At 47.6% G+C, this 26267-nt stretch overlaps 11 protein-coding genes across 11 annotated transcripts; 3 read left to right on the top strand and 8 right to left on the bottom strand. All coding sequences in view use genetic code 12, as the record gives it.

Annotated features, from left to right (window-relative positions):
• Positions 1 to 27: 27 nt before the first annotated feature.
• Positions 28 to 2622, bottom strand: APE2 (metallo-aminopeptidase; the record flags this gene model as incomplete). Its single annotated transcript, XM_025481353.1, has 1 exon — positions 28 to 2622. One exon carries the CDS (start codon positions 2620 to 2622, stop codon positions 28 to 30), a length of 2595 nt encoding a protein of 864 aa, XP_025335653.1.
• Positions 2623 to 3997: 1375 nt separating this feature from the next.
• On the bottom strand, positions 3998 to 4423 carry CXQ87_002859 (uncharacterized protein; the record flags this gene model as incomplete). The annotated part of the gene is made up of 1 exon (XM_025481352.1): positions 3998 to 4423. One exon carries the CDS (start codon positions 4421 to 4423, stop codon positions 3998 to 4000), a length of 426 nt encoding a protein of 141 aa, XP_025335652.1.
• Positions 4424 to 4690: 267 nt separating this feature from the next.
• ESS1 (peptidylprolyl isomerase) lies at positions 4691 to 5215 on the bottom strand (the record flags this gene model as incomplete). The annotated part of the gene is made up of 1 exon (XM_025481351.1): positions 4691 to 5215. One exon carries the CDS (start codon positions 5213 to 5215, stop codon positions 4691 to 4693), a length of 525 nt encoding a protein of 174 aa, XP_025335651.1.
• Positions 5216 to 5780: 565 nt separating this feature from the next.
• On the bottom strand, positions 5781 to 7988 carry CXQ87_002857 (uncharacterized protein; the record flags this gene model as incomplete). The annotated part of the gene is made up of 3 exons (XM_025481350.1): positions 5781 to 6684; positions 7199 to 7907; positions 7952 to 7988. 3 exons carry the CDS (start codon positions 7986 to 7988, stop codon positions 5781 to 5783), a joined length of 1650 nt encoding a protein of 549 aa, XP_025335650.1.
• Positions 7989 to 8322: 334 nt separating this feature from the next.
• On the top strand, positions 8323 to 12328 carry PAN3 (Pan3p; the record flags this gene model as incomplete). Its single annotated transcript, XM_025481349.1, has 2 exons — positions 8323 to 10304; positions 11572 to 12328. The coding sequence occupies 2 exons, from the start codon at positions 8323 to 8325 to the stop codon at positions 12326 to 12328; spliced, it is 2739 nt and encodes a 912-aa protein (XP_025335649.1).
• A 637-nt stretch (positions 12329 to 12965) lies between these two features.
• On the bottom strand, positions 12966 to 13832 carry CXQ87_002855 (uncharacterized protein; the record flags this gene model as incomplete). Its single annotated transcript, XM_025481348.1, has 1 exon — positions 12966 to 13832. One exon carries the CDS (start codon positions 13830 to 13832, stop codon positions 12966 to 12968), a length of 867 nt encoding a protein of 288 aa, XP_025335648.1.
• A 951-nt stretch (positions 13833 to 14783) lies between these two features.
• On the bottom strand, positions 14784 to 15983 carry NAP1 (histone chaperone; the record flags this gene model as incomplete). Its single annotated transcript, XM_025481347.1, has 1 exon — positions 14784 to 15983. One exon carries the CDS (start codon positions 15981 to 15983, stop codon positions 14784 to 14786), a length of 1200 nt encoding a protein of 399 aa, XP_025335647.1.
• A 180-nt stretch (positions 15984 to 16163) lies between these two features.
• On the bottom strand, positions 16164 to 18596 carry PXA1 (ATP-binding cassette long-chain fatty acid transporter; the record flags this gene model as incomplete). Its single annotated transcript, XM_025481346.1, has 1 exon — positions 16164 to 18596. One exon carries the CDS (start codon positions 18594 to 18596, stop codon positions 16164 to 16166), a length of 2433 nt encoding a protein of 810 aa, XP_025335646.1.
• A 2766-nt stretch (positions 18597 to 21362) lies between these two features.
• On the top strand, positions 21363 to 22931 carry CXQ87_002852 (uncharacterized protein; the record flags this gene model as incomplete). The annotated part of the gene is made up of 1 exon (XM_025481345.1): positions 21363 to 22931. One exon carries the CDS (start codon positions 21363 to 21365, stop codon positions 22929 to 22931), a length of 1569 nt encoding a protein of 522 aa, XP_025335645.1.
• Positions 22932 to 23449: 518 nt separating this feature from the next.
• Positions 23450 to 24430, bottom strand: OAC1 (Oac1p; the record flags this gene model as incomplete). The annotated part of the gene is made up of 1 exon (XM_025481344.1): positions 23450 to 24430. One exon carries the CDS (start codon positions 24428 to 24430, stop codon positions 23450 to 23452), a length of 981 nt encoding a protein of 326 aa, XP_025335644.1.
• Positions 24431 to 25431: 1001 nt separating this feature from the next.
• On the top strand, positions 25432 to 26265 carry CXQ87_002850 (uncharacterized protein; the record flags this gene model as incomplete). The annotated part of the gene is made up of 1 exon (XM_025481343.1): positions 25432 to 26265. The coding sequence occupies one exon, from the start codon at positions 25432 to 25434 to the stop codon at positions 26263 to 26265; it is 834 nt and encodes a 277-aa protein (XP_025335643.1).
• Between the last annotated feature and the right edge of the window lie 2 nt (positions 26266 to 26267).

Raw genomic sequence — 26267 nt, 5'->3', positions numbered from 1 at the left:
TCTCTGTCAATGCTTGTCTGTAGAAGCTCAGAGCTTAGAAGAGTAGTCGTTCTTCTTGAGCCACTGGGCAATCACATCACCGTCACGCGTAGACCAGTTAGACTTGGCAGTGATGATATCAAGAGTCTGGGCAACACTCTGGTCGAAACCCTTGGTGTTCTTGTCCTTGAAGAATTGTTCAACCTGCTGCTTCTGCTCCTGCTTTGTGAAACCAGAGGAGGCAAGGGTCACAACAGAGCCCAACATGGAGAGACCTGGAGGCAACAACTTGTAGATAGCATCCCAGTTCTCGGTGAGCCATTTCCACAAGCGCTCGATACCCTTTCTGTGGGCTCTCATTCCCTGCATTGGGATGTAGATATCCTGGGCCTTGACAATGTCAGTCTTCATCAACAAACCAGCCACCTTGTCGAGAACAGCATCGTCCTCAAATCTACCAAAAGATCTCAAGGCAGCGATCTTCTCCTCGACAGACAGTGGGTTGGTGTAGATGGAGTAGAGCTGGTCGAACACCTTCTCGTCACCGAGCTTGGCGTTGACGTTGAAGATGGAGCTCCTCAAGTTAGGGTTGATGGCCTTCTTGTCACCGGCAACAAACTTCTTGAAAGAATCCACAGCGTAGTCAACGACCTCCTTGTGACCGGTTGCAGCAGCGGCACCGAACAAAGAGGACTTCAACTGCTGGTCAGCGAAGGAGTCGGAGTCAGAGAACTCATAGCCGACCTCCTTAAGCTTCTTCGAGATCAAGTCAGCAACGAAAAGGTTGAGGGCTTCCTTGACAGACTCATCCTCAAAGATCATGGCACCTCTGACTTGCGAGGTGGAAGTCAAAATCTGGTCCCAGACCACGTAGTTAGCCTCGTTGGACCAGGACTTGACCAAGTCCAAAAGAGCAGTGGTGCTGATGAAGCCAGAGGAGGCCAAGGAGGAAGCATCGGCAACCAAACCAATACGGTCCTCCACAGTCAACTTACCGGCAACACCAGCGTTACCCAACTTGGTCCAACGCTCAGGTGAGTAAGCGGTACGGTAAATACCTGATTGATCACCATTGACCTTGAAGAAGTCGTCAGAAGTGTTGAGGGTGATGGTCTTGTTTCTGGTCTCCAAGACAGCAGCCTCGTCGGTACCCTCAGAAGTCTTCAAGCCCAAGAACACTGGGTACAAGACCTTGTCCTCTTCAGGCTTGACATCAGCAGTAGCAAGGAATCTGTTCTGTGTGAGCGAAAGCTCGCCCTTGCCAGTCTCTTCAACATGGACAATTGGGAAACCAACGTTCTTGGTCCAGATATCCATGACCTTGACAACGTCCTTACCACTGGCCTCGCTCAAGGCCTCCCACAAGTCAGTAGTCTTGGTGTTGCCCCACTTGTGCTTCTTCAAGTAGTTGGACACACCTTTGACGAAGGTCTCTTCACCCAACCAGCGGGAGATCATCTTCAACAAGGAGGAGCCCTTGGAGTAGGAGATGGCGTCGAAGATCTGGTTGATCTCGTCGGCTCTCTTGACTGGCACCTCAATTGGGTGAGAAGATCTCAAGGCGTCCAAGGTCAAGGCGTGCTGAAGAGAGTCAGCGACGTAAGACTCCCAAACCTTCCAGTCAGGGTACAAAGAGTCACAGGCGTACCACGACATCCAAGTAGCGAAACCCTCGTTGAGCCACAAGCCATCCCAGAAGTCCATGGTGACCAAGTTACCGAACCACTGGTGAGCCAACTCGTGCATCACCACCTCGGTGACTCTCTGCATGGTGTTGACGTTGGTGTTCTTTGGGTCCAAGAGCAAGTCGACGGTTCTGTAGGTGATAAGACCGAAGTTCTCCATGGCACCGGCACTGAAATCATGGATGGCGACCATGTCCAACTTGGGCAATGGGTATGGAATGTCGAACTTCTTGTCGAAGAAAGCCAAAGTTTTGGCGGCAATGTCGGCAGAGTACTGACCCAAGTGCTCCAGGCCGGGAGTGGCCCAGACCTTGATCGGCTTCTCGTAGTCCTTGTTCTCCACATACTTCAAGTCACCGACGATGAAGGCCACCAAGTAGGTGGACATCAATGGGGTGGTGTTGAAGACGGTCTTTTTCTTGTCGCCCAAAGCAACCTCCTCCTTGATGTCCATGTTGGACAAGTGGACCAACTCCTTGGCCGAGATCAAGGAGATGTCGAACTTGGCCTTCAACGCTGGCTCGTCAAAGGAGGGGAACGCTCTCCTACAGTCGGTGGGCTCCATCTGCGTGGTGGCCAAGTACCTGGTCTTGCCGTCGGCGTCGGTGTACGACGATCTGTAGAAACCAGCCATCTTGTCGTTCAAGATACCGGTGAACTTGATGTTCAAAGCGGCGGTGGAGCCGGCCTCCAAGGATTTGGCCAAGGCAAAAGTAACCGTCTGTTTGTCTTCGTCGAAAGTCACATCCTTGACTTTCTCGCCGTCGACGTCGGCGTGCTGGACCTCAATCTCCAACAGGTTGACGGTGACGGAGTCTGACTTGTCCCTGACCTCCAAGTCGATGGTCAATTCACCATTGAAAGTGAAGGAGTCAAAGAGCGGCTCGAGAGTCAAGTCGTAGCGCAAAGGCTTGACGTTCGTGGGCAAAACTTCTCTCTGGGGCGTAGAAGAACACATGTTGTTTCGAGTTGAGCAGGACCGGAGGCTCACTATTTGTGGGGCCAGGATGTGCCGTACCGAAATGCGAGAGCCATATGGTCCAGTGGCAAGGCGGTTGAGAAAAGGAGCAAAAGCCGTTTTGGAGGCCGTGGCGGTGGCGAGGCCCGAGAGTGTTTTGGAAATTTGTAGGCCCCGGGGTGCCAATTGGAGGAACTTCATGAAGAACCGGCTGGTTTGGAAGATTCACTTTTTCGCGTGGGCCGATGGGACCCTGCCCAGTTGAGTATTTCAGGCAGGCCAGAGGGGAGCTACATGAATTGGCTTGAAGACTATGCTTGTAGAAATTTGATATTTTTTGTTTGACTTCGATTTCAACGGCGTGGCACGCTCGTCGGCTTTTTCAACGGCGGTTTTCGCTTGGATGAATTGCCGTTTTGTGTACCCAGACGGCGCTGAACGGCACTAAAGTCGGACGGCTGCGCGGCGCTGTCAAGCTATTTTAGTTTTCCAGCCTGTGCCCAAGCGGCCGTCCCCAAAGTCCAATTTGATTTTTTTAATAAACATGAGGGGAATTTTTAAAATGGTTTAGGCATTCTAGAACTTTAGGCTTTCCATTTTGATCTAGATCCAGTCTTGGCCGTCGTGGCCTCGGCTTGGAGCAAGTCCGAAATCCTGAGGACTACGGCTGCATATACAATAGGCATGGCTGAAGTGCATCGCCTGGGATCATTGTGGGTATATAGGCTTGGAGGCAAGCCACTGGGATATTTATTGGACAGACCAAAATGGGATGTAAACGTGGGAAACGTGCTGTGGAGTTGTTGGTTTAGGTGTGAGTTTGGATTATTGGAGGGAAGAAAATCTTTTGGTAATTGTTCACGTATTGATAGAGGAAGAGTATAGGGCAAAGAGGATGCCAATTGGCATTGGTAGGCTGTTGATGAGTTAAATTGAGGGCAAAGTCTGTCTCAGTTTTGGTTCCCTAAAAATGAATAGACTTCAGCTTTTCAACTCTCTTCTTTAAAATGGTTGCAAAATGCTGGACCGTTGGTCTGAGAAAAAGAGGTATATTGTTCTGACAGCGACTTTGGGAATCTGCAAAAATCCCAGATCGATGCCATTCAAGGAGCTGTAATACCATCTTGAAATGAAAACGTAGTCCCTCAATTGAAAGTACACATTTTCTTCGTGTCAATTTGGGGGGTTTCAACAATCAATGCCTGGGTCGTCGCTTTCAGCACATCTCACCCAGACCACCCATTCACCTGTACTGCCCTTCTTCTACAACAACAGTGCCATTGACCACACCTACCCCGGTCTATGCTTCTCACGCACAATTCCTACAAATCCTTGTCAAATTAATCAGTACAATTGCATTCAATTAACGCCGTAACTACACCTTGGTCACAATCGAATCATAAGGTTCACCAGCAGCAAGCCAGCCCTTGATACCCTCGTGCAAAATCGTCACCTTCACACGCGTATTGTGCTCTCTCGAGTAATCCTCGAGCCAGCCGCCCACCTTACTGGCTCTTCTGCCAGAACTGTTACAGTGGACCACAACGAGCCTCGTTTTGGGGAATTGCTGGGCAACGGGCAACAAGACCTTCTCCTTGATTTCTTCATAGCCACCAATATCTGTGGCAGGCACGTGGAGAGACCGTGTAATGTAGCCTGGTTCTCTGTCGTTTCTCAAATCAAGAATCAAGGTCTCCTCTCCATCCTGGAGAAGTTTGAAAACCTCCTCTCTGGATGTGCGAGATGGTTCATTTTTAGGATCTGGGTACTTTTCAAGCCATTCGGGTACGGAGGCGGACATTTTTTTACAAAAGTGGTGTTGATGTTCGAGTATATTATGTGCTTATGTGTGGCGGGCCTTCATGTACTCCCACCAGTCTGGGGTCTCATCACCGTTTCTCACGTGCCACCGGGCAACAGGGCCAAGGAGATTTGGATTTGCAAAGATTTTGGAATTATGTCGAGATATATGACTCAACTACGATGAAACCGTGGTTCTTCGCGAGTGCTTTTGAGTCCACGTCCTCGGTCAGGCCATCTCCGACGGAACGCAATTCACAGTTACGGTTTAACCAGTTCTCTGAAGGATGTGAATTCCGCTGTCGGTCTCGATTATGTCACTGAATTCGCCTACATTGAGGGCGAAAGCGGCCTGCTCGAATGCTGGTTGCATCTGGCCTCTTCCAAAGAAACCAAGATCACCACCGTTAGCATGGGACGAACAATCACTCTCCGTCTGAGCCAACTCAGATAATTTGATCTCCCCATTAAGAATTCTCTTCTGGTGACCTCTCATGATGGCAATCGCCTGGTCTCTGGAGATATCGATGCCATCAGGACTCTTCCAAGACTTTGGCTTTCTGGACGTGTTATTTTTTACAAGCAAATGAGCTGCTCTAACCTTACCGTCACCGTTCACGAGCGGCTTGTTGCCGTTGGCCTTGAACTTCTTGATGTACTCATCAAGCTTGCTATTATCGGTGCCATATGGGGCCTCCCACGAAGACTCCTGTGTAGCCTGGTTGAGGAAGTAAGGCTCGTTGTGAGTTTTTGACACTTTGATGGACCAACTTGGGGGCAATCCTGTTTCCATTGTGGTGTTGATGAAGAAGAAGAGTTGTAGAGTGTGAGTTATGATGAATATTCTACACCGGACAGGCACAATAGATGGATGAGTCGTAGTCTTTCATTCCCTCGTCGGTCAAAAAAGGAAGAAGGAGATGAATAGAAATATATTGATGAATGAGTGTTTTTAAGCCATTTCCGTTCCGACAGACGTTTATTCTTTTTTTTTGGTCCTTTCACTTCGTCTATATTTCGCAGCCATTTCAACAATTTCACCACATTGAACAACTTTAGCGTAAAATTCAAAGCAAGTTTTATTCCCTTGAATCTTTAAAAGCCTACTTCTATCTCTTCTATTAAAATAAAAGACTTTTGATGGGAGCGGCGTGCTTTGATATGTGTTCCTGTTGCTTCACAATCGACCTCAAGCGTAGACATTCTCAATCATATCAATCCCTACGAACCTTAACCCTCTCTACATGTGTATCACCGCATCCTCAACGAAATTCACATTATAATATTAAACGCCAACCTTGACGTCCTATCTGACATGTCTTTTAATCTGTAAATGGGAATCTCTCCCTCTAATAATGCTAGTTGATGCCTCTCTTGACAAGCGCCTCCTTGACTCTGTTACCGACAGTGTCCACGGGCTCGTCACAGCGAAGCTTCACGACCTTGCCCTGCTTGTCGAAGTAGTCGACCACAGGCATGGATGTCTCGATAAAGGTTCTGAATCTCTTCTTGATACTCTCGATGTTGTCATCGGCTCTGCCGGAGGTCTTGCCTCTCTCCAAGAGTCTGTCAAGCATAACCTGCTCAGGACACTCGAAGAAAAGGGTGAACGCAGACTTGACGATTTCGTCCTCAAAGGTCAAGGCCTGGTCCATCTTTCTTGGGAAACCGTCCACCAAGAACTTGTTCTTGCCCTTGGCCACGTTGTCAGCAACAGCGTTTCTCAACAAACGAACGGTCACCTCCTGAGGCACAATCGTGCCTTCTTTGATGCACTGAGCGATCAAGGCTCCATCCAGAGAACCCTCTCTGACCTGCTCAGCTCTCAAGAGATCTCCAGCAGACAAGTGCACGAAACCTTTCTCGTTGACAAGCTTGCCACACTGAGTACCTTTTCCAGAACCAGGACCTCCTAGAACGAAAACCACAGACACGTCTTTGTCGCTGAAAGCTGGACCTTTCTTGGGCTCTGGGGCCAGTTTAGGTTCGTGCTTGGTGTAAACAGAAGCCAAGACGGTAGAGCCAACAGCAAGAATGCCTAGAGCACCAAGAACGTAGCCCTTGGAAAATGGAGACTTCTTCTGTTCCTTGGAGTTCTTCTGATCATTGGAGTTCTGGTTGGACTTATCCTCGCTCTTTTTTTTATCTGAGCTGGGGAATTTGGAGTAGGCTCTAAGACCAATAGGAGCCTTCAATAGCTGACCTCTGGGGCCTTTAGACTGGCGGTTCTGAGCGATCTGGTGAACATCGGTGAAAAAAGTTCTCCAGGTTTTGAGAAGATAGGTGTTTTGGCGCGAGATAGTCGTGTATTACCGACGTACTCGGCAGCTTTGGCTGCGAAAAGAGTAGGATCTGATCAACTGTGAAGAGGGGAGGTAAGATTTTTTGATCTGAATGATCGAATTTACGGATACTTGTTTCTGAACGATTGGGGATGCTTTCGTTTGGTGATTGAGGTATGCATAGATGGCGGTTCGGTCGACTCTGGAGTGTGCTGCAAGATAAGCTTCTATATCTGTATCTAGGTTTTCAACAGCCTTGTGTAGAGTAAGTGCAGATACATATATATTGTCGAGCTTTTTGAAGGCACTTGCGATTCTTTTCACCAAAAGCCCAAGAACACCTGCAATTGTCGTCAACAAAGTAGAACTTGATTTGAAGGCTAGCAGTCCTTTTACACCAAAAGACATTACATCTACAATTATCCGAGCCAATTCTCCAAAATCACCCGACACTTGAGCTATCACCGGTCATCTATTCGTCTATTCACAGAAACTCCTTGAGAGCATCCTGGCCGATTCTGTAGTAACCACCGTTGAGGTCCAGACCCCAACCCTTGACAGCCAAGTTAACGAGCAAACTGGCAGGCACCTCGGCAGGCAACAATCCCTTGTTCTTATGCAAATCAATGAACTTTTGCAAGCTCTCAGGCGTCATGTTGGCTCCGAACTTGTTACGAATGTCCTCTTGCATGTTGGTATCCACCACACCTGGGGCAATCGAGATAGCATTGACCTCCTTGTCCTCAGCAACCAAGGTTTGAATGAGATGGTTCAAGGCAGATTTGGAAGCACCGTAGGCGCCCCAGCCGTAGTAGGAACTGGTCAGAGCTCCAGACAGCACGGCGACAAAACGGCCGTTTGACTTCTTAAGGTGAGGCAATGTTTTAGTGGCAAGGTCAACCACCGAAAAGAAGTTGATATCGAACAAATTCTTCCACTTGGCAATGTCAGCCTTGGCCACAGTGTCGACTGGATCAAGCACACCGGCATTAGCGACAACCGAGTCAATTGAGCCAAATTCGAGGGCTTTTTCGACAGCTTCCAGAACAATTTTTTCGTCAGTAATGTCGCCTGCAACCGTCTTGACTCTATCGCCATACTTCTCCTTCAAAGCATTCAAAGCCAGCTCGGATCTGGCGATTGCTACAAGGTTGTGGGAAGGCGATTTGGCAAGGTAGATTTCTGCTACAGCAGCACCAATACCTGTTGTTAGCGGGATACTTTAAAATTTCAGCTTAAACACATACCTCTAGAGGCACCGGTCAAAATCATAGTTTGGGTCATGGCTGGTACTGAAGAGTAATAAAGCGAATACTAAGTATTGCCAGGCGGTGCACGTGATTGGGAGCAGGACTTTCCGTTTTTGTTGCCAGTGGGGACTTTTCAAATAAATGTGACTAAATAATCGTGAAAATTGGGTCAATTTGTATAATTCAAACCCCCTTCTACTTTGTCCACACCCTGTTCATCACATCATTCGTGACCCCCACATCAACATATATCGCACCAACCAAAAACACAATCACCAGTCCCTAAGGCTTCTACAATCCAGGCCGGCTCTATCAGTGCACTACCGCCGCTCAGCTTCAAGTGAGAGCAAACTCAGGCCTGGTACAGTATGAACATTAACCCGGACTCAGCCAAGGAAATCCCTTGTAAGAACGTTACCATCTACGGGTTTTGCAAATACGAGAAGAAAGGTTGTGTGTTTAGCCACGACAACTCCACTCTGGGCTCTCTGAAGACTTTGACACCAAAGGCGTCGTCCTCAAAGCTTAATAGCGCCGAATCTCAAAGTATGGCTCGGAACAACGGAGCTGCTGGGGAATCTACCTCCAAGAAGAAGTTCAACGCCAGCACACCTTCATTCCAGCCGTCGGTGCAGAGCATCACCAATAAGTTCTCGTCGTTGTCGCCCAAATTGAAAGACCTTCCGCTGTTTGTGCCTGCTAGTCTCGAAAAAGAAGACACGGTTTCCACTCCGACGCAAACAAAGAAGTTCAATGCCTCCACCCCTTCTTTCACCCCATCGTATGAAAGCTCGAACCATTTCAATAATTCAGCGTTGGGAAGCGACACGCTGCAACTGGTGTTTTCACCACTGATCCACGCACAGCTGTCGATGTTGGGAGGCTCTGGAATATCTGGGCAGCAACAGCTGCAAACCCAGCAGAATCCGTATCTCGCAGGTCCCACACCACCTCCTCTTGGAGGATTGGGCAGCATGGGCTCGAGCCAGGCTTCTGACTTTATGTTTTCAGGCGGCCAGTCATCATCGACCTACACCCTAAACAACCACTTGTACGCCCCAGCGCCACCACCTCGGTTGGCGATGTCCTTGAACGACCACCAAACTAATGTTAATGACATGTTTATTCCCAACAACTTGCGAGAAGAGCTCATGAAGAAGAACGAAGCCACATTACAGACCCTTCCTCTGCTGACATTACCAGACCACGTTGGCGAGTACCACTCGTTGGTGCCAATGGACGTAACTTTCACCCAACCTTCCAAGATTTACGACTTGCCAAGCTATGTCTATAAAGCAACATCCAACGTGAACGGTCTCCCGTATGCTATACGCCGCATAGACTTCAATAGCAAGGCACAGTTCTCGCAGGAAATCGACCTCCGTCCCTTTGTGAAATGGAAAAAGATCAAGAACCCAAATGTGGCTCGTGTGCTTGACGCCTTCACTACGGTTGCTTTCGGCACTTATGAGCCCGTTTTGAGCGTGGTTTACGATTATTTCCCGCTCGCCAACACTTTACAGGAACAACATATCACCAGGAAACTCGGAAGCAAACTAGAACCCATCACAGAAGACATCCTCTGGTCATACTTCACCCAAATCACCAACGCACTCATTCACATCCACACTCATACATTAACGGCAGGGTCGTCCTTGTCATTATCGAAGATTTTGGTCACCAACAAAGGCAGAATAAGGCTTGCAGCTGTTGGTATAGATGACGTTTTAAACAACGAAGAAGAGATTGCATTCGAGCAGGCTCAGCAGAAGGATTATGAACTCTTCAAACAGACTATACTTGAGCTAGTAAAGACCACTGTTCCTCAGAGTTGGCGCCAGGATGATTACGATACAGTTGTTTCGAAGTTGTCGAGTTTATCTACAGTGACTTATAGTGAGGAGCTTATTGAAACGCTTAAGGCCTTCTCCAAGCTTGGCGAGGTGTCCTTGAAAGACTTCTTCAGGAAGCACCTTGCGCTTCGGTCGCTCAGGGTACTCAGCGGCTTCGAGGATCTGTCCGACTACATGGAGAGCCAACTCACCTCCGAGATCGAGAACGGCCGTCTTTTCCGTTTGATGGCCAAGCTTGACTTGTTGGTGAACCTACCAGAGAAGGACAAGGCCGACAATGGCAGTTTTTACGTTATAAAACTCTTCCACCAGTTTGTGTTCAACTCCTACGACGAGTTTGGCAAACCCGTGGTGGATCTTTCTAGGATACTTGTCAACTTGAACAAGCTAGATGCTGGAGTTGATGAGAAGATCTTGCTCATATCTGCCGAGGAAGACAGCTGTATTATAGTGAGTTATAAGGAGGTGAAGAACATTATAGAGCTGACGTTCAGAGGGTTTTCCGCTAGAGGCGAGAACCGGCGAAAAACAGAAAAGATAAAAAAGAAAAAAACAACAACAACAAAAAAAAAAAAAATACTAACATAACACGAATAAAGAAATAAGCTATCTAGTGTAGATTGGCCTAGGTCGTTGAAATAGGGGTAACTGTAAAGAAGCTTCCAAAGCCCATTTCATGGACAGATATGGCCAAATTAAGGTAAGTTTTCATCCTTGAGCCACTTCCACATGATTGATTTCTGAATTACTTTCGATGTAGAGCACATTCGGTGTCTAGATTGCCTTTGATGCGTACTGACTATCTGAGCATCACAAAAGCCATGTGGACCAAAAAATGACATATTTTGACTCATAGGCAAAAAAGCGTCACATTACGAAATATTCCTATTTTGATGAAATCACGCCTGACTGATGACAAGGTAGTTTGCCAAGGTGGTGCCACACCGGTTCCACGGCTGCAACTCGCAATCAGTCATAGCGATCTGGCAAAAGAAATTCACCAATTCCAGGCAAAACGCCGATGCCGGGACACCAAAAACCCCTAAGTAAAAGAGGCAGAATTTACATCCAAATTCATCTACAAAATCCTCTTTCATTGATTCCAAAGAACTTTTGTGGTTTCTGAGTCATACCGAAAACGGCCCGGTCCGACGCACGGAACACCGCTGGAAGCGCCCACTCGACCCTGATAAGCATGGAAAAATGTAACCTACGATTCAGTCACCCCAGTCTCGCAGTGACTGCGCCGCACGTGACCATGACTAACTCTGTGAGTAATCTTCCGCGCATCCCACTATATAAACCGCTCGGTGCCACAGCTTCAATCGATACGGGTTTCACGGCTCAACACAAGACACAATCCAAAACACAACAGCTCCCCAAGAAAACAACATCTTTTTATTATCCTTTTTTTATTTTTCAAGAAAAACACAGCAGCTTTTTGTTTCATAGAATAGCTGTCTCACGAATTACGCATTTTGGTTTAGATATCGGTTAGTTCAGCTGCTGGTCACTGACAGGTTGGTTTACGGTATAGGTTGCATGGCAAGTTGCAAACAGGCATAGATTTTTGACTTTATTTTCCACATTTACATTTTATTTTCATTTACTGCACGCTCAAGATGGTTAAGATTATCATTTCCTTGCAATAGACGCTGTCGTTGCAGGAAAGAAGTACGAAATGTTATCATCGAGAGCGACCCCGGAGAGTTCTGTCTCCCCATACGCTAAGCGTGAAACCCCCTCCACCCCTCCATCGGAGAGCTTTGCTCCCAACAACTCCAAATATTACAATGACCACCTCAACAAGTCGCAGTTCAACCTCATTCTTACGAACTGCGCTGTTAACTTGATGAAGATGCTCTACCCGGCCTCTGCGGTCCAGGTGGATGACGTCAAGCTCAGATTTTTCATCATTGAGATCTTGAGGAGATCCAAGGCTCTGACTCAGACTTTGCAGATTTGCTGCTTTTACATGTACAAGCTCATCAACAAGAAGCCTGAGGAGTTGCCCAATTGCCCCAAGAAGTTGTTCTTGGCTTTGATTATCCTTCTGTCCAAGTTCAACCAGGACCACAACTACTCTTTCAAACTGTGGCTCAAGATCTGTGGGTGCAAAGGAACGGACGACTCGAGCTTGAATCTCCAGAAATTGCGTCAAACGGAAACACAGTGTCTCCAGCTTCTCAACTACGACCTTTACATAAACGGGGCTAAGTACGAGAACTGGTGCAATGTGCTTTTGATTTTTGGCTACGACTTTATTCTGATGCACCATGTGCATCTGGGAATGCTTAATTGGTGTAGCGAAGCCGACTGTCAGAAGAAGCTTTTCCGTTGGACCCTGTTCTTACACAAAATGGACGAGCGCCGCCTTGGAAAAGTGAGTGTGAATTTTAAACACTATTATGCTGGTCAGATGGGCACTAAAGTTGTCACCAGCGATGTCAAGCCTAATTCGCTCTTTGGCAAGCGTACCTTGGATGACGCTGCCCCTTCTTCAAAAAGAGTCTGCCCCTAAGCGTCTTCACATGAAAATATGTCAAGCTGCATCGCGAGATAAGCTTTCGAGTATATAGAATTGGTCAGACCCTGGAATGGGCTCCACTGACGTAATCGAGGGATTTTTCATCAGCGCACGCACCTCTGTAATAATTTTTCTTTTTTTTTGTTTTCCTTGCCTGAGGGATAATAGAACCCTGTGGCTCGGCTAAGTTTAGCAAGCAAGCCTTTCCGCAGGTCTTGATAACAACAAAACAAGCTGTGCTTGTGTTCAATGGGGGCGAACTAAAGAAGCAACAGAATAGCCTGGACAGGAACAACAACCTGATACAAAGTAAGTCAAGATTTTTGTCCGAAACGAACACAAAACAAGCACAGATAAGCGCCCCATGGCTGCGGCTAACAAGTAGCATTGTTCCCTCAAGGCGGGAGCAGACCATTGTGTTAGTGGAATTGAAGATGCTTAGCATCCCGACCTCGGCCAGCGCACTACGGGCTTTGAAAATTATTGTAATGAGAATTATTGTACTGATTTATACATTCAACCTACCAGTACTAAACAATACCGAATGAGCCGGCCACCGGCGAGATTCGAAAACAAACAAGGCAGCAAGAGCCACCTGCAATGAGTGCGCAGGTAGGATTAAGCACCTGGCTTAGGCAGAGGTGGGCACAGCAATGTTAGTCTGCTCGGCGGTACCGTTAATAGTCTTCTTGACCTCGGCAACACCGTTGCTCACGACATCGTCAGCCCTCTTTTGGGTCTGCAGCGCAACATCGGTCACGTAGCTCTGGGTAGTGGACTTTAATGGCTGGATGTAGTCGGAGTTCACGCTCTTCAACAACTTGACGCCAGTGGTGACTGAAGCCGAGGCAACCTTCACGTAGTAGTTCTTCTCCTTGGACGAGTCGAACTCCTTGTTGTAGGTGCTGAGCACGGTGTTGGAGATGTCCAGGGACTTGGTGGACAACAAGTCCTTGGAGCGGGAGTAGGTATCGTTGACAATCTCAATGGACTTGGAAATTTCGTTTTCAGCCTGCTTCTCCTTCTTCTCGGCCTTCTTAGTGGCGTTCTTCACCTTGGGCAACACCTTGTCCACAGTAGAGGAAGCGTAGTCATTCACAGGCTTGAGGTACACGCCAACAGCGTTCTCACCCTTCTTCTTGTAGGCAGAAAGAGTGTCCTCACCCTTCTTCTTGTAGGCAGAAAGAGTGTCCTCACCCTTCTTCTTGTAAGAGATGGCCAAGTCCTCGCCCTGCTTGGCCTTCTGGGAAGCCACAGCCAATGCCTTATCAAAGTTGCCCAAAACGACACCATCAAGGGTTTCGTCAGCGAAGCTCAATTGACGCACAACAAAGGGGAAACGGGAGATAACCTGGTCGTTGAAGTAGTTGCTCAAGGCAATCACGTAGGTGGTGACGGCCTGAACAAGCTGAAAGCTCAAAAGGTAGCTATGCAACTTCTTGACAACGGAGTAGGACTCCAAGTGAGCCTTGGTCTTTGAGGTGAAGGCTTTCGACATGCTAATAAATAGAAAAGATGGGAAAAATGTGGTGTGGAAAATTTCACAAACGTGGCTGGGGATGCGACCTTATATAGTGGGCCTTGGCCCGTTCCACATTTATTTTTTCCCCTGGAGAGTCTATCTGTACCCTTGCCAAAAAGGACATGCAGCGACCATGCGACCCCGAAAGGTCTATCTGCAGTCCATACAGATAAAGGCAGAGATGGCGCGCCTTGCGATGGCGAGCATGTGAAAGTTGCTCTTTTTTCGCTCACCGTGCTGTGCCGAAACAAGCTTTAAAGGGACGCTTTTTTAAAAAAACTAAATACACAGAAACGCGCTTGAAGAATCTTAAAACATCGGGCAATCGGTTTTTTATTGGCTCAAATCGCTGCTGTGACAACTTTTTACGGAAGATCTTACCGATGAACCCTCGGGCAGGCGCGGCGTAATGGTTGCAAAATCTCCCGAGAAGCTCCGCATATAGATGGAACAAAAATGCATGGGGCGCTGACATTTTCAGGTGAGAAAAAACAAAGCGAGATGTATTCTAAACTAAGCAGTGGACTTCCATATGCCTGGCGGCATCTTTCATAACCGTGTCCAAAAATATAGTCATCACACTAGCGACAAGGGAGCCTCCTTGGACATGCTGAAACGGCTCAGTCGCCCGACTCCCGAATATTATTTTACTGTAAATCGGATTATCTACGAGATGGCGATTCGGCTTTTCCTTGTCCTGGTATGTGGCAACCTGTGCGCCACATGGCCTGATGATCGCCTGCCGAGGACCGATGCATCGGTCTGACGCTAGATCCTCTCGGACACTGGGACCACCTCGCTGGTTGCGAACGTGATAATTCGCTAACTTTTTCGTAAACATGCATTGTCCATGTACCACAGACCCTCAGTGCTTGGCTCGGAACCATGCCACATCGCCATAGCTCTTCTTCTGCTTCACCTTCTTCTTTACTGCTGTTTGCACTCTGGTGGGTTCTCCTTGGGGCCAGTCTCGTCAATGCCCTCCTCCTCATCCTCATCGCTGTCAACCTCGCTGTCAAACTCATCCTCATCTTCCTCGCCGTCTTCAAGATCTTCAGGGAATCCATAGTCAACAGCGTCGCCTGTGAACCAGTCCACCGCACGAGGAATCAAACGGTCCTTGATTTCCTCACCTAATTGATAGTCCAACTCGAGACGCGCCTCCAAGTCAGCCTCCTGCTCCTCGTCCTCCTCTTCTTCCTCATCCAGCTCTTCGGCCTTTGGTGGCTTAGGTGGGTCAAAGAAGTTGAAAAACGACTCTGTGGGCGTCAACTTCTCAATGGTTCTCGTCTGCTTGGTGTTCTTGTTACGCTGCTTTCTTCTCTCAATGTTGATTGTCACATTGTTCTCCTTGGACTTCCAGTTGATCTCACAGCCGTCGGCGTGGTCATACACAAAGTCACCAGAGTAACCCAATTCAGCCTGGTAATGATAGGTCTTTGTCAACACCTGGTTGCTAAAGAAAGAGTTCTGGTCAAACTCAAAGATCAACTCAAAGCCGGGCGTCTCCAAGTACTCCATACGGATGTCCTTCAAGTGCAGCAAGACTTCGCTGTCTCTCTCGGTGATAGTCTCGCTGACGGTGGTCAAGTTCTCCAAAGCCGTCAACCAGAAGTTTGGAATACCCTTGGTATCGTCTTCGGCATCCTCCTCCTCTTCTTCCTCCTCCTCATCCTCTTCCTTCTCCTCCAAGGACTCACCCACCTCAACCTCATCGGCAGTGGGTTCCTGGACACCGTTGATGATGTCCTTTCTTCTCTCGTACAATGGCTCGTACTTCTTGAAGTATTTCTTCTCCAACTCTAACAAGTCTCTCTGGAACTCGGCCTCCAACTTCATTTGCTGCAGCTGGACAGCCTTCAAGCCCATGACACGCTTCTTAACAACAGCAGGCAATCCTTCAATGTACCCACTCTGCTGACCCACAAGCGAGCCGAGCTTGCCCTGGATCATCAGCAAAAGTGCAGGGTTGTTAGCTAATTGTTTGCTCAAGTTGTTCTCATCCTCTTCGCTAATGGTAGAGACGGATGGTGGCTGCTGCTTCAAATATGAGTTAGCCACGCTCGATGGAGTATTCTGCGGGGTTGGTGCTTTGGAGATATCACCCTGTTTTCTGATACCCGACATTCTTTGATGTTTTGGTGGCGATTGGGTAGGAAGAGATTAGATGTTGGTCCCAGATCGCCAAAATTAAAGAAATTGATGAATGGCGCACCGGTCACGTGTCCACAACCGCCCTGCTACCTCGTTAAACTACGCGTCCCATCGGCACCGGTTTCTGCGTATAACCGTAAAAATTCATGGATTCTAAATCTCAAATGACGCAGATGCCGTCATTGCTGTGCTAGCTTCCTCCTCGATATCGTCGTACTTACCGTCCAAGTACTTCTCGATATCGGCCTTTCTCTTTTCCCACTCCTCGACCTGGTCCAATTTAGATTCGATATCTTTGATCTCATTATCGATAGTCTTCAAGTTCTCCTCAGAGGTCAAGTCGTGGAAGATCCACTTGTCTGGCTCACCCTTCTCGTTCTTGATTTCCAAGATGAAATCATGGTACTTCATTAAGAGCGGTCTGTGGGAGAGGGTAATGAACGTTATCTTCTTTCTCTGCAACAATTCAAACAAGTAGTCCTCAACATCAGTCGAAACAGCATTGGTGGACTCATCCAAAACCACGAACTTGGGGTTCTTGAACAACACACGAGCAATGCTCATTCTCTGCTTCTCGCCACCACTGAAGACATCCTTCCAGTCCTTCTTCACGTTGAAGTTGCCCTCTCTTGTCAACAAGTAGTCCAACTTAACTTCACGCAAAATGTGGTACAAATGGTCATCATTGTAGCCCATTTCGAGCATATCGTCATAAGAAGATGGGTATATAATTTGGTCTCTCAAATTGCCGTTGGTGAAGTAAGACTTTTGAGGCAAGTAGAAAATCTCATCGTCGCTAGGTTTAGACATCAAACCGTAGTACAATGGCCACAAGCCAGCCATAATACGGGCGATAGAGGTCTTACCGCAACCGTTAGAGCCCAAAACCAAAAGGTTCTTGTGCGCCAGGATGTGAACGTTAAGGTTGTCAATAAGCTTGGTACCCTCGCTACCGTTACTTCCAGGAATGATAACAGGGAAGTGCTCAAAACGAACACCACCGCTGTAGTTGTGTTGAATAGTACCGTGGATGTCAGCAATGCCATATCTGGAGCCAAAGTCGAACTTAGGGGAGTGAGCCTTGTGCAACTCGGTAAGCAACTTGAAAACTCTGTCGGTGTAACCTGTGAGCTCAGAAATATCCTTAAGAGAGTACATCAATCTCGAGCCGGCATCAGCCAACGACAACATCAATCTCTTGTTGATGATGAACTGTCTCATGTTACCCTTGTCATCAACCTTGCTCTTGCTTGCTGGAGCGGGAGCGGATTCGCCCTCATCAACATGCTGCTGTGCCTTTGGCCACAAGTCCTCCAAAAAGACTGGCAAACCTGCAAAGACGTAACCCCAAGCAGACCAAGTGTACTTCAAGACATAGTCTTCAAGGATGGAATACCAGAAGGAGATGTTGATTTCCTTGGAGACATGGCCCATCAAACCTTCGAAGGTTTCCTTCAACTTGGCCTTCTCGATGATAGAACCCTTGTAGAAACCAATCTCTTCCGAGTTGGTGATAAGGTTCAAGTGCTCGTTGTAGTAACGACCCTCCAAATGGGTTCTCTGGGCAGATAACTTACCGAACGATGGGGTATACTGTTTCAAGAGGAATGCCGTGGCAAAGTAGTTGGCGAAGATACCAACAATAGCACCGGTTCCCAAGTTGTCTCTCAAGTAGACCGAGAAGAAAAACAAGTCAATGAGGGGCTTACCCATGCTGGAAAACAAGCCACAGATGGAGTCACAGAACTTGGAGATATCGTTCGTGATGTACTGGTCGATGTTTTCGAGATCGCTTTGACTAAGCGAGATCTTGTAGTAGGTCATGACCTTGTCCAAGTACATGTCGTGGATGTATCTGATCAAGTTTGTTCTGAAACTCAACGACAAGCGGTTGGTCAAGTATTTGATGGCGGCATTTGTGTAGGACGCTGGGAAGGCGATCAAGATCCAGTAGATCAAGTCACGCACAAACTTCTTGCCGTTGGCGGAAATCAAGTTCTTGACGATCTGACCGTCCAACTTGGCAATGATCAAGGACAACCACGTACGCAAGACCAAGAAGAAGCACTGAGAGAGCAATAAATAAGTGTTCTTTGAGTAGAACCGTGGGATGAGGATACGCCAGATGATGATGATCTGGTTCAAGAATTTCAGGTTGAAGATGTTATTCTGCTGTTTCAAACGCTGATCAATGTAGAAATTCTTGTAAAGATACTTGTCAGCGGCGTATCTGTCCAAACTGGGCTTGGGAATGATGATTCTGGTGGAGGAGTTCTTACCCTTGGGTACAAAGATCTCTCTGGCGCCATTCTTCAAAATCGTGGACAGCTGGCGGATCAAGCGGGGTCTATTCTGAGATCTCTTGTAAGCGTACTCATTATACCTCAAGATCAACGACTTGATGGTAAAGAAAGCCCCCACGCCAAACGTAGCAATGAGCGTGCCAAAGAAAAGAACAACAGGTCTGCTCTGGTAGTTGATGGTGACCTTATTGTCCTTATAGACTAGCACAAACTCCTTTAGTATAAGGAGGAACTTGCGCACGTCCTCCCGGTTGTAACTAGAAAGACGAGATATGTGAACCATGGCGACAACCTTGAAAAAACAGTGGTTGTTTCAAACGGTGTACCAAGCAAAAGTCTCCCCACAGTACAGATGCCGAGGGTAGGAGGGGTGGTGTGTGCAAGCCTGGGCACGACTGGGGTAGTCACGTGGGGAGTCCAAGCCCTTGTTTTTTTGCAATGTTTCCAATGGAATTGGCTGGTTTAGTTTACTTTTTATTCATTGTTTTTATATGTTGACCAATGGTCTGATTTGTGGCCGTGTTGCGTGGCTTCTTGCGTACGGCTGCGAAAAAGGGTCCTTGCGGCTCCCACTTAACGGCCGGACGGAGCAGCACTGGGTGCAAAAAGTAAAGTCTGGAAATTGAATTTTTTTGTCAAATACAAATTGTATTACGGTCAGGCCAGATTTGGCGTTAAACGAGGAGTTGGATCTTAAACACGAAGGACAATGGGCACTGAAACAATGGCGACTAGTTAGTCAACGGTCCAGGCAGCCAGCCAATGAGAAGTGGACCCCGGTGGTTCTGGTTTAAGAATTTTACGGGAGGGGACCAGCACGACAAGAGCCTGGGAGTTGAGGTGAAGAATCTGATTTGGTGATTAATTTGTGCCTTTTTTGTCCTTTAGTTTCTGATCTCATTGGATCTTGTAGGCTTTCCACCAGGCAAGAGGGTAGGCGACGAGTCAGGTATATTGAGTGGAAGGCATAGACAATTTCCACAAACTTTCTTTTGCCCGGATCTCGTATAAGCTGCATTGGTAAAGTCGCTTGAAGAGCTAACCCAACTTTGTTCCTGCCAACCCGGTCTCAAAGCAAGTAGTATCAGATATTGGGCGTTTGTCGCTTGCCATAGTTCCTTGTCTATAACTTTTCACCCTTTCATTGCCTGGAATCTTATTCCACTGAATTGGGACACCCAACCAAATCGGGGCACTCAAAGTCGAAAATAGCGTTTCTGGAATTATCTCTCTGAACCTCTTCAACTCATCACTAAATCAAATTGCGTCGCCATAGGAGTCAATCATATTCCAAACAGCCGAATTTCAGTCACCTGTCCACCAACAATTCCACCATCACCTTGGCCAACTCTCATCCTCCTAAGCGCAGCGTGCTCTACCGCATTGGGTGCAAAACAGCCAAAGCGCCATTCACAAACCATACCTCCAAACGATCCAATGCGCTCTTGGCATTCGGAAAAACCTGGATTGTCGATTTTCTCGACACACCATTATCTTCCACTATCTTATCTTGCAGAACGCAAACGCAACCTCTTTATCTCTGCTTCCTCGGCAAACCCACCTACACCCATCCTGCTGCTCATCCAGCAAAACCAACGCTACAAGACCATCATCAGTAGTGCACGATCTCGTTCGTTGCACTAAATCTGAGCTCTTTGGATCTCTGTCTCAAAACGGCCATTTCAACGCTCAAGGCTTATGGCGGATTTCAGTCGCACCTTATCGCAAGATAAGCGATGGTGCAGAAACTTGTGATTGGCCCACAACCGCCGCCAGCGCCGTTAGCAAGCGATGAATTAGACGCTCTTACACTGGAGATAGCGCCAGTACGTACAGCGTCAGTTTTCGGTGCGAGAAGAGAAGCAAAAAAATAAAAAAAAAAAAGTGACCGCTGGTAAGGCGGGCCCAGAAGTCGTGGTGGCCCGGTGCCATGAGGAATTTGAAAAGTTGAGGATTCCATCTCTGCGAATCGGGCCGCAAAGGCCAAGATCAAACCGAACAAGAAGTCGGCCAAACTTCTCACGGGAATCCTATTTCCGCAAAGAATGGCATTTACGAGTGAGAGTTCCAGCAAGGCGATCCTTCACTTACAGCCGCGACAATCCCTCGAAAAAAGTAACAAAGGCGGGCCAAAGCTTAAACAAGACGGAGCCTTGTCCCCAAGAAGTTTCTTCAAAAACCTCACCAATCCCCCATCTTTCACCCTCTACCGCCTTAACTCCCGTTTCCTCTTATCACGGGGGAAGTCACTGCGTCCTCGGATTTGCAGCCATTTTCCCCACGAAGTTCCGCGATCGGGAACATGGCTGTTCGGACTCGCTGTGCGCATTGGGTAAGGCGCCGCTCCAATTCCGCCCCAGGCGATATCGACCCACCTCTTGGCCTGGGAGCCTCGGGGCCTCCACAAATAGGGATTTACGTTACCGCAAAAAAACGCTGCTCCTTGTAGCAAAAAGCTGTTGGCCGTCGAGTAAAAAATATTTTAAACTTTGGTGGAGATTCCTCGCATTTGCAGCCATTGAACCCCCTGTCACGACAATACGAGCAGTCCCCTCTTATGTCACTGTGTCAAAGCTCGCCTGCCCAGCGTCTCGAGATCTCAGCATCTCTGCGATTGTGCATGCCCTCCCACCACCTTATCCTAGGGCGAAATGGCCGATTCGCACCGCGATAAAGCCTGCTGCAAGCTGGTAAACAGCAGTGTTCGCTGAGACGATAAAACCTTCTTTGCAAATTCCCACCGTTCGAATAAAAACCACCTCTGGCAAGCTGGAGCTCGGACTTTTGGAGCTGCCGAATTCCACACATCCTGCCTGTTTCGTGCTCTCCGCAATCGGAGTGGGCTTTTTTTTCCCTGAGACTGGTGGCCTGCGGCTGCCCCACTTAAAAAAACAATTGACTCTATCGTCACAGCGCCTATTTTGCAACCTTCAGTACAGGCGCTCGGTTCAACATTGCATCATCATCGCCTGTGCTTATCAGTTCCACATTCCATTATAAAAAAGCATCCATGCCCCAGTAAAATTTTTTTTCCTCTCCATCTCTAATCATGGGTAGCGACGAAAAACTGAAGACCTCCGTGTCTATCGCCCCGGCTGATGTCGAAAGCCAGAAGAACGAAATCACCACCATCGTATCTCCCCACACTGGCAAGCCCATTCATTTGACCACCACTGGCGACGATGCCATGGAGTATGTCATGTCCCACGATGGCGACAAGGTCGAGCTCGACCCAGAGACAGACCGCAAGTTGGTCCGCAAAATCGACTTGTACCTCTTGCCGCTCATTTGTCTCTTGTACTCGGTCCAGTTCATGGACAAGATGTCCAACTCCTACGCCGCCGTCATGGGCTTGAGAGAGGACTTGAAAATGGAAGGTGACATGTACGCGTGGACTGGTTCTGCGTTTTATCTTGGTTACTTGGCCCTTGAATTCCCCTGTGCATACACTTTGCAAAGGTTCCCTGTCATCACCACCGTTTCTATCTATATTATCATCTGGGGTATCATTTTGATGTTGCATGCCGTTCCCAACTACGCCGGTTTCGTAGCCTTGAGAACGCTTCTTGGTGCCTTTGAGTCCTCCGTTACCCCAGCTTTCGTCATTGTCACTTCTCAGTGGTACAGAAAAGACGAAGTCTTCTTGAGAACTGCCTTGTGGTTCTCCTTCAACGGTCTCGGTCTTGTCATCGGTTCTGGTGCCGTCGCTTACAATCTTCACGCCAACATGGACAGCTACTCGATCGATGCCTGGAAGTTGATCTTCATAATCACCGGTGCCATCACCATCGCCTTGGGTGTCGTTATTTTCTTCCATATCCCCAACAAGCCCACCGAGGCCTGGTTCCTTAACGACAAGGAGAAGAGCCAGGTTGTCGAGAGAATCAGAGTCAACCAGCAGGGTTTCGGTAACAAGCACTTCAAAAAATACCAGCTCATTGAGGCTCTCACTGACGTCAAGACATGGCTTTATTTCTTCCTCGCCGTTGCCAACAACATCCCCAACGGTGGTCTTACAAACTTTGGGTCCATTTTGCTTAACGAGGACTTTGGCTACGGTGTGGGTAAAACTCTTCAAATGCAGATGATACCCGGTGCTGTGGAGGTGGTGGGCTGTATTGGTTTTGCATACTTGTACAAGTACTACCCCAACAGATTGTTCTGGGCTACCGCTGTGTCGGTGATTGTCATCATGGCTCTTTGCTTGGTTGCGTTTGTGGAGAACAGACAAGCCCAGTTGGCCGGTTACTGTTTGTTCTACTTGTGTCCACTTGTGATGATTTGCGGTTTGTCGTCCTGTGCTTCGAACGTGGCTGGCCACACCAAGAAGGTTACCGTGAATGCCATTTTCTTGATTGGATACTGTGTGGGTAACTTGGTTGGACCTCAAACTTTCATTGACTCCCAGGCTCCCGGCTACTCTGGCGCCAAGATCGCCATGGTGGTAACCTCTGCCTGTGCAACCTTAATTATGATCGTCATCTGGATTCTCATGGCTCGCGAGAACAAGAGAAGAGACGAACGTGCCACTGACTATCTAGAATTCCAGCAGATCGAAAACCACGAGTTCGCCGACTTGACCGACATGGAGAACCCAATGTTCAGGTACACGATTTAATATCAAAAATATATGTATATGTATGGGAGTTGATGCAATTTTTATATCACTTTCTTTTTAGACTCTTTGACACACAGCTTCTGAAGGCATCGAACTCCTTTTTGCAAGAGTCCTTGTTCATGTTGTTGTATGTGGCGAGAACGCAATTTCCATAAGCAGCACCAAGCTCAGCGCATTGGGCACTAGCTTGCATCAACCTGGCGGCTGGTCTTGTTTTGGTCATGGGAAGAAAGTAGTAGGGATAGGTGAGATTGACTTCTCAATGCACATCGTAATGTACACACCGAAAGCACCAGCAGCTGCTTGGTGTCATGATAAAGTAACCTACATAATGCTGGAAGATGAGATTTGACGAATCCTTGGCCCATTTCGAAAATCAGATGTCGTGCTTGAATTGCTCAAATCGGGCCCTTCAAATGTTGCTGTGAAGTTGTCATCGATTTCGCAGCCATATTGTGGGCCTTGTCTATATAGCTCTAAACTATGTGTATGGTCACTTTCTATGTGTCTAATAAATATTATGTGAATCTACGCTCCACAGCGTAGACTAGTTTCATGGACTGCTCCATGAACATCAAGGTCAAGATCGAGTGGGGCCCCACTCTGAAAAGCTGCGCCCAGAAACCCTTGTATAAAGCTGTAGGGCCTTCGATTTTGATGGTCTTGGCGAAACAGTCGATTGGACCCTTGTAGAGGTCACCCTTTTGGTTATATAGTCTCGTCAACACCACATCCCATGGATTCATCACGATAGCCACACCCAAGCCTGCCATGGATGAAGCAGCAAAATGCAACCCAATAGTGCCATTGGCCATGAGATTGTGATCCAAAAGGTAATTCTTGGTAAAATTGTAAACCGGCAACTGGGCAGCGGAACCGGCACCGGTACGTAACACAGCAGCATCGGTTCCTCTGAAGAGACCCTTGACACCTTCTGTCCCGAAAATCTGCTTCAAGCCATCGTAGAGTCCTTTATAGTGAGTTTGCTCACCGACACTGACCTTGAGCGAAGCGCTTGCTTTGTTGAAAGACTGCATTCTTGTTTTGATAAGAAAGAACGGATTGGCCATCACTGCACCAGCAGAGCCCGAGATGAAACCTGCAAACACGTTGACTAAAAGATTTTGAGGCACATCACTGTAATGATCGCCGGTGAGAGAGCCAGGGTTGAACAACTTGGTCAAGTAGAATCTGCTGGGTTCGTAAAGTCCAATACGGCATCCGTTGAGCCCAAGTTGGTAGACATAACCACATAAAAGACCCTGTTGTAAACCACGCAAACCCTCGTTTCTGAAGATGACCACCAGAGCCTGCAAAGGGTTCGTGTAGAGCTTCTGAGCGTTCTGTTTACTGGTGAGTTCACCTTGAAGCTGCATTCTGGTCTTGATCAACTCGATAGGATTGGTGAAAGTCACGGCGCCACAAGCGGCAATGCCGCCAGCTATGAAGCCGCCTAGCGTGGATACCTCCTGTGCTATGGACTTTTCCCTCTGGCTCATGGAGTGAGTGTGAAAGAAGGTTGGATAAGAGTTTGGAGTGTCGCGGAGGTGAAAAATTTGTGATCCACCGGGTCCGAACAAAGAGAGGTGAGTTCTTGTTGAGTTTGCAAATTTGGCGAGTTATATGGGATATGAAATGAACTGCTTTACCAGCTTGATCTTTTAGAGGCTTTCAGAAGGCGTTCAGAGGGTGTTACTGAACTGACTCTGACGTAATAGGAAGTGGATGAAGAGGTAGATAGAGTGCGTTTTTGATATATCCTTCACAACGATAGTGTTTTTCAGAGAACTCCAGTAGGTTTAAAAAACTTTATATTATCAGATGTCAAATGTCATGAAGTTTATCTTGCAAAAGAACCAATGTGTCAACGGTTAGTCGCATCGCCTATCGCAATGCCGGTACCGGTCGGCTAATCGCACGTGAGATCGGTACCTGGATTGACCGACGACCACCCCAAGAAATGGACGCAATTGTCTCCGAAAATGAAAAAAATGTTGAAACTAGAAGATTACAGAATGATACAGAAAATCGGTCTGCTTTTGGCAACAGATGCTTATTCCGACTATATGTCTACGGCTTTCGAATATTAAACTCAATTGTTACGTGCAGCAGGTAGCACTGAATAGTTGCACCTGAGGATTTCGAGATAGAGCTTTGTGTCACCATCAAAAGCATCACTCGATTACTCAGCTCTCGGCAAATATAGCTAGGCTATTGATGAAATATTTAGCAATCAGTCTAACTTCTTCGGCCTTTTCAAACCTCAATTGAGTGCATCTGCATCCAGAAAGTCTCTTTTGTGCAAATAAAGCAAGAATGAATATTCATATTGTCTAAATTCCAACAGTACCAAGCTCGTTGTGTCTGGCTTAGTTCTCGAGGCACGCGCGGCCGCTAAAACCCTGCGCAGAATACACGAAGAACTGGGGTGTGCAGGAGGATATGGTGGAGTGTGCCTTAGACAGGGGCGATACAACAATCAAATACAAATAAGCTTAACATGGGTTATCCCAAAGATTTGAAACCTTCGATCAAAAAGGTCGCTCATAATGTGGTCACCTTGGCTGTTCCGTTCGCAATGGTCAATGTGGCCAATATTGGTAACAGAATGTCTATACTCCGCTACGGCAACGAGATTATCCTATGGTCGCCAATTCCTTACGGCGACTACATTGACGAGGCCATAGACCTTTTAGTGAGAAGGAAAGACAACCTCAAAGTGACACATCTCTTTGTGGTGAACAAAGAACACAATTTGGTGGCAGAGTCGTACTTGGAGAAGTTCCCTGATATCAAGATAGTCGGGGGTGAGGGCGTATTGGGCAAGGATTCGATAATCCACCACGAGTTCACCGCCGAAGACAGTAACAAGGTGATCAAGGGTGAAGACGCTAAAGCCAAGTTTGGAGCGACTGGCGATTTTTGGGGCAATTTGGAGTTCGTCTACATGGCAGAACATAAAAACCGGGAGGTCGTCATTTACGAAAAGAATCTCCACATGCTTTTCGAGGGTGACCTCATCATGGACTGTGGCAGACCAGACAACGAAGGAAATTACGAGTGTTACTCTCCTGCAACAGGATACCCTCACCAATACAACCCATTCACAGGACTTTCATGGGCTATTGGTGAGATTAAAGCAGGAGGCTGGCTCGGTTGGTTCATACACTTTGTTTTTGCCCGTACATGGACAGCTGCAGGTGAGCAGTCAATCAGGTTGGTCTATGATGCCTTTGACTTCGACACCATCGTTCAGTGTCATGGCAATATCATCAGTGGAAACGCCAAAGAAATCTACGCAGAGATTTATCCGTGGTTGAAAAAGGAGCAATAAAG

Source organism: Candidozyma duobushaemuli (assembly GCF_002926085.2).
Source record: "Candidozyma duobushaemuli strain B09383 chromosome Unknown B_B09383, whole genome shotgun sequence".
In the NCBI taxonomy this organism is placed as follows: Eukaryota; Fungi; Ascomycota; class Pichiomycetes; order Serinales; family Metschnikowiaceae; genus Candidozyma; species Candidozyma duobushaemuli.
The sequence above is the reverse complement of the archived record's forward strand: the minus strand, read 5'-3'. Positions and strand labels throughout refer to the sequence as shown.